The 6,594-nt window shown below is 54.2% G+C and overlaps 1 protein-coding gene across 5 annotated transcripts in view; it reads left to right on the plus strand.

Annotated features, from left to right (window-relative positions):
- Positions 1–6,594, plus strand: part of PHF19 (PHD finger protein 19) — a 40,748-nt gene that overhangs the window by 23,514 nt on the left and 10,640 nt on the right. For 2 of the 5 annotated variants that reach the window (XM_011927403.1, XM_011927402.1), the window contains exons 4-9: positions 1,056–1,151; positions 1,650–1,750; positions 2,265–2,413; positions 4,673–4,768; positions 5,538–5,606; positions 5,806–5,926. In XM_011927403.1, the coding sequence (XP_011782793.1) occupies positions 1,056–1,151; positions 1,650–1,750; positions 2,265–2,413; positions 4,673–4,768; positions 5,538–5,606; positions 5,806–5,926 (632 nt within the window). Of the gene's footprint in view, positions 1–1,055; positions 1,152–1,649; positions 2,021–2,264; positions 2,414–2,725; positions 2,822–4,672; positions 4,769–5,537; positions 5,607–5,805; positions 5,927–6,594 lie in introns of those variants that run through there. The other 3 variants (XM_011927404.1, XM_011927406.1, XM_011927407.1) reach the window with 3 other exon arrangements.

A 6,594-nucleotide genomic window follows, 5' to 3' on the forward strand; every position in this document is an offset into this window, starting at 1 on the left:
GGCGAGGTGGCGGGCGCCTGTAGTCCCAGCTACTCGGGAGGCTGAGGCAGGAGAATGGCATAAACCCCGGAGGCGGAGCTTGCAGTGAGCTGAGATCCGGCCACTACACTCCAGTCCGGGTGACAGAGCGAGACTCCGCCTCAAAAAAAAAAGAGACAATTATGTTAACTTTTACAAGCAGTAAAGGTGTTGTAATTATGTTTTTTAAAAAGAGTCTTGATCTTTCAGAAATACATACTGAAATATTTATGGAAAATCTATTGGGTATCTGGGACTCAATTTAAAATAATTACAGGAAGGAGAAGTAGGTGGGAATATAGTAGAAACGAGATTGGCCATGAGTTCATAAGTAATGAGAAGATGGAGTTTCATTATAACTTCTAGGCTGGGCACGGTGGCTCACGTGTGTAATCCCAGAACTTTGAGAGGCCAAGGCAGGCGGATCACTTGAGGTCAGGAGTTTGAGACCATCCTGGCCAACATGGTGAAACCCCATCGCTACTAAAAATATAAAAAGTAGCTAGGCGTGGTGGCATGCACCTGCAATCCCAGCTACTCGGGAGGCTGAGGCAGGAGAATTGCTTGAACCAGGAAGGCGGAAGTTGCAGTGAGACAAGATCATGCCACTGCACTCCAGCCTGGGTTACAGAGGGAGACTCTATCTGAACAAAACAAACAAAAAAAGGTATATTATCCCATAATAAAGTTTTAAAAAATTATTTAATGACAATTTAACAAAACAAGTTAAATAAGGCGGGAGAGGCAGCATGATGTGGTCAAAAGAACAAAGGGTTTGATGTCAAATAGCCATGGGTTTAATCCCACCCTCTCCTTACTAGCTAAGCAAGGGACTTAACCTCTCAAAGCCTCAATTTCCCCATCTTTAGAATGGTAATGATGATAGGCATCTCAGAGTGGTTGGGGAGATTCAGTGAGGTGGTATGTGGGGCCTAGTGCTAGGCCTAGCAGACAGTAGAGGCTGGGCATCTGGAGAGTGAGTATAAAACTTCTCATTCCTGTGAGCTGGATCTGACCCTCGAGGGCCTCTCTTTCAGCCGGCGTTCCAGGAGAGGAGCCCAAGTGCAACATCTGCCTGGGGAAGACATCAGGGCCGCTGAATGAGATCCTCATCTGCGGGAAGTGTGGCCTGGGTGAGTGGAGACAGCAGGGCCCTGAGAAGGCCCCAACCTATGGGTCCCCACGCACTGGCCCCTGATGGGTACTGCTCCAGCCTGTTGGGGCCTCTGTTGGCTTCCTGTTTCTCTTGGCACTGCAGGGTGAAAGGGGGCCAGTTGCTGTGAGTGAGGGTTCGGGAGGAGATCCTGGGGAAAGCTGGGAGGGTATGATGGTGTATGTAATTTGGGGCCCTGCTAAAGGGAGAGGATGGGTGGGGAAGATGGGGCTCAGGCACTGAAGTCAGACCTTCCTGTGCCCCCCCTCCCCGCTCCAACTGGCCAATGCTGTCATTTAATTCCCAGCCTGGATACTGACTTGGCCACCTTGGTGGGCATCAGCAGCCAGGCTCCCGGCAGCTGGCAGGCAGAGCTCCTAGGACTTCCCTCAGCCTTCCCAGTCCTGCCTCCTTTGGGCCAACTGGCCTTGGGCCACGGCGTCCCTGTGGGCGCTCACTGCCCCCTCCTCTGCCGTAGGTTACCACCAGCAGTGCCACATCCCCATAGCGGGCAGTGCCGACCAGCCCCTGCTCACACCTTGGTTCTGCCGACGCTGCATCTTCGCACTGGCTGTGCGGGTGAGCCTTTCATCCTCCCCAGTCCCTGCCTCTCCTGCCTCCTCCAGTGGGGCAGCCCACAGACTCCAATCACAGAGCCTGAGCTCCAAGCAGAAGGGCCACACCTGGGCTTTGGAGACAGATAGCGCCTCTGCCACTGTCTTTGGCCAGGATTTGTAGACTCCCTGAGCCTCAGTTTCCTCAACTGTAAAGTGGAGATGGGTTTGGTGTCGGGAATAACCGGACCAATAAATGATACTTTACTATTAAAAAAGAAAATCCATTTAAATACATGTTGGTAATTGTTGCCTTTATTGCGCTTATTACTCTTAATTCTGTTATCAACGGAGTTCCTTCTGGGATAGAGGGGATGGGTTTGGAATTAATGAGAAAAAACTTCTTGCTTTTCTGACTACATTGGAATATCTGCGGGTCCCCCAAACCCTGGCAGCACTTCCCTCGATAGACAGCCGTGTGCTGACTCGCGTGGTCCACCCGGACCTGGTGGTTGACTGGGGCCCTCGTCTCCCCCCAGAAAGGCGGCGCGCTGAAGAAGGGCGCCATCGCCAGGACGCTGCAGGCCGTGAAGATGGTGCTGTCCTACCAGCCCGAAGAGCTCGAGTGGGACTCGCCCCACCGCACCAACCAGCAGCAATGCTATTGCTACTGCGGCGGGCCCGGAGAGTAAGGCAGGGGGTCGGGGCCCCCCGGGCGGCAGGGCAGGTCTCCGAGAATCGGCGGTGGGGACCGCCCATAGGGAGCGAGCCTGGAGTGTCAGCCAAGGCGGGGACCTTGAGGGCGGTCCCAGCGTGCTGTGCTGTGGGGGCAGGGCCTCGAGGGGCGGGCCTGGAGTGTCAGCCGCGGGTGTGGGGCCTCGGGGGGCGGGACTGGGGTGTCAGCCGCTACGGAGGCGGGGCCTCGAGGGGTGGGCCCGGAAGATTGGCCCTGAGGGCGGGACCTCGGGAAGTGAACTCCGCAGGTTAGACCTGGGGGCGGGGCCTCGAGGGGCGGGCCCGGAAGGTTAGACCTTGGAGCGAGGTCTCGGGAGGCGGACCTGGCGGGTTACGACAGCCCAAGCAGGGTGCCAGGGAGGTGGGGCTGGTTGAGAAGCACCCTGTGGAGGGGCGGGGTGGGGAGGAGGGAATAGTAAGGCCTCGGGGACAGGACCTGAGGAGGCGAGGCCTCAAGGGGCGGCCCTCGAAGGGGAGGCCTCGGGGTGGGGCCCGAGGGGGCGGGACCTGAAGGGGAGAACCGAGGGCCGGGCTGCGCGTGGCATTTAGCACTGTGGAGCAGGGCTAGAGGGCAGAAGTGTTTCCTGGGAGCTCTGTAGGAAACGAGGAAGTATTGAAGTGTGGTTAAGAGCCTGGGCCGGACATAGTGCGAATCCTCCCTGGACGTCCACGTCCTGGCCCTGCTCCTTACCAGCTGTGCAACCCCTGAGCCTCAGCTCTCTGAATAGTTTCCCCATCATGTGGTGATTATGAGCAGAGTGTGAATTACATAATTCACATAGAGGTTCACATAGTGCCTGACACTTGGCAAACCCTGGAAAAAATGTGAGCTGTTACTGGTGGTAGTGGTGGTACTAATGCATGAAAGTCAAGATAACCTTTTCACCGTCAGAGTCAGTGGAACCGGCTGCTGGTAAGATATTAAGATCCTTTTCCTGCCTGGCGCGGTGGCACATGTCTGTAGTCCCAACTTCTCAGGAGGCTGAAGTGGGAGGCTCACTTGAGCCTGAGAGATGGAGGCTGCAGTGAGCCGTGATCATGCCACTGTACTCCAGTGTGGGTGACAAAGCAAGACGACCCTGTCTCCAAAAATAGGAAAAATTGTTTTCCCTGGAGATGTGCAATCAGGCAGGGGTAGGGGGCTGGGGGTAAGGGCATGTTATGTCAGGACCACTGTGGAGGGAATTCTTGTCCTGGCTCTGCGGCAAGAGTCTTTGATGCCTCCTTGCCGACTTGGGTCCCTATGTAGCCATGGCAGCTGAGCTTGCTCCCTTAGGCTGAGTGCACTTGGCATTGTGGGAGGAACCATAGATGTAAGAGGTAGCGTCTCTGGCCTCAGGAAGTTCAGCCGTCAGGACCCTCTGAAGTCCTGAATCTCAGCCCCAAGCTCCAGCGGGTTAACTTGGGCAATGCTTGAACTACTTCAACTCTCAAATGGGCTTAACCTTAACTTCAGGCCTATGAGCTTCCCCAAGTATTGTCAGATGGAGAAATGCTTATGGAAACCTTTCTTGCATTAACGCAGTGCTTCTCAACACCTATGGGCAGGGTTGCACAGGATGCTTGTTAAAAATGCATTCCAGAGGCTTCTCCAAAGATTGAATAGGGCTGCAGTGGACCAAGGAATCTGCATTTTAACCTGGAGTTCACCTGACAAGGTGTCAATGAAGCATTGAGTATTTTGCTCTTCGTATTCCATGAATAGTTATTGGATGACCATGATAGAGCAGATACGGTTGCAGGTGAGAAAAGCCAGATGTAGTCTCGCCCCCATGCAGCTGACAGAAACCATTATTCTCCTGTGTAGTCTCCAAGGCAAACGTTTCCCTGTCAGCAGTGTTTGGGAAGCAGCAAGTCCAGAAATGGTGGCTTCATTGTGGCATGGCAAGGAGAGCACAGCCTTTGAAGTTAGGGAGACCAGAATTTGAGTCATCATCCTTCACTTGCCTTCTGAGTGAGCTAGAGCAAGCCATTTCACCTGTGACTCATCTGTAATATGGAGACAGTGTCCCATCTTTTACCAGGTTGTGAGGTCAAATGAGAGTATATGTCCAACTCCCAGGTCCTCCCTTGGCACAGCCTAAGTGCTCAGTAACTGAATTATCTTCCCTTTCTGCCAGTAGAGGGCAAATTTAAGTTGGGAAAGGTTGCCAAAGCTCATACCTGACTGGGGGTGTGGTTCTGGCTGACCTTGGCTCCTCTGTCTCTCCAGATGGTACCTGCGGATGCTGCAGTGTTACCGGTGCAGACAGTGGTTCCACGAGGCCTGCACCCAGTGCCTCAATGAGCCCATGATGTTTGGAGACCGGTAGGTGCTAATTTGGTCCAACTGGGCTTTGGGCATGGTAGGGAGGGGGGGCAGGGATGGCAACAACTCCTGCAGGTTGACTGCCAGGCTCCAGACAAGAGGGCGTCTGTGACAATGTATGCCTACCTGTTTAATGGAGGCAGCTCAAGGTAGGGGATCTCCCAGCTATGCAGAGCCAGGAGGCAATAAAGAAGTATTCTGGGCCACATCCCTAGTTGCCATTGATTTGTGGCATACCTTAGATAAATGCCTGCCTTCCCTACGCCCCAGTCCCTTAAGTGTCTGGGGAAGAAGGGGTGACACAGTCTTTGCGCCAGCCCTGCCCAGGGTTGTTACGGAAGCCGCTGGGGAAATGGACGACTTAACGTGGCTTCTAGCTGATGGAGCTAAGCTAATGGAGTCATTTTGGATGTCAAACCTGATGTTATGCATCTTTTGGTTGGTGTCTCATGTCATTTGTGATTGCGTGTGTGTCTGTCTCTGAGGGGAAGAGGGTGACCATGGCAGCCCAACCTAGCTCAGCTCACTCTCTGTGAACTCAGCCACGCTTCAGGGCAAGAACTGGGGAGGGGATTGAGGGCAGGGGCTAGAAGGAATATGGGGTATCTCTTAGTCCCTGTCCTGCTCTGTCCTTGCCCCCCAGTGGCCAGCAGCCCTGGGAGTGAGAAGATTATGGGAAGGCAGGTGGCGAGTGAGGAGATCAGGGGGCTGGACTGGGGGGGTGTCCGAGCCCCTCCCACCATAGGCCCCCCTCTCTGCCCACCCACAGGTTTTACCTGTTCTTCTGTTCCGTGTGTAACCAGGGCCCAGAGTACATCGAGAGGCTGCCCCTGCGATGGTGAGAGGGTGGGGCTTAGTCCAAACTAACCGCTGCTCCTTCCAGCTTCTCCCCTCCCTCCTCCCTCCTGGAACGATTCCATTTCCAGCTACTGGGTCCCAGCTCTGCCCCTGTCTCTCAGCCTGGACCCAGAAAGCTGTGACACTGGCTGAGCAGGCTGCCACCTCACCTGGTCCCACCTCCTTGCCCCCTTGCCCAGGGTGGATGTTGTTCACCTGGCCCTCTATAATCTGGGGGTACAGAGCAAGAAGAAGTACTTTGACTTTGAGGAGATTCTGGCCTTTGTCAACCACCACTGGGAGCTCCTGCAGCTTGGCAAGGTATGCGGGGTTGTGGGATGTCAGTGGCAGGAGACAGAGAGGTTTGCCCAGGGCTACGCAGTGCAGGACTAGGATGGAGGTCTCAACTCTCACCCTTGAGCTGCTGCATCCCTGAGTCCAGGCCTCTGAGCCTGTGTCCTTTAAGGACCTTCCCAGTCCCAGATTTTGGCAGTGGGCAGGTTGGGGCCTCCGCAGCTCAGTGGAGGGGAGCTGAGGCCCTAGATCAAGTCTAGCTGGAACACAGCTCTCTGCTGAGTATTTGACCCACTCCAGATTTCCTGGCTAGGATGCAACATGGAGTGGGTCTGCCCACTGCTGATCCTATGTGGAATAGTGGGTCACCAGGGGCCTGGGAGCCTCAGATCCATGGAGTGAAGTAACAAACGGAGACCTTCAGAGTCAGAGCTGGAGAGTGATTTGCCTGTGGTCAGCAGAGCTTTGGGGCTGAGCCAGAGCTGGAGCCAGTGATCCCTAATCACTCCCATGGGGTGTGATTTTCCTAGTGACATCCTTAGAATCCCCTCCATCACATACAGAGTGAGTCATCTTCTCTATAGACTGCCCCAAATCCTTCTTCGATGAAAAGGAATTTTAAAAGAATAACCTTTATGCTCTGCAAAACATTTTATGTAATAACATCTTCATTTACAGTGTTTGATAATTTTTTT

The sequence above is a fragment of the Colobus angolensis genome, unplaced genomic scaffold (assembly GCF_000951035.1).
Source record: "Colobus angolensis palliatus isolate OR3802 unplaced genomic scaffold, Cang.pa_1.0 Scaffold71, whole genome shotgun sequence".
Lineage (NCBI taxonomy): Eukaryota > Metazoa > Chordata > Mammalia > Primates > Cercopithecidae > Colobus > Colobus angolensis.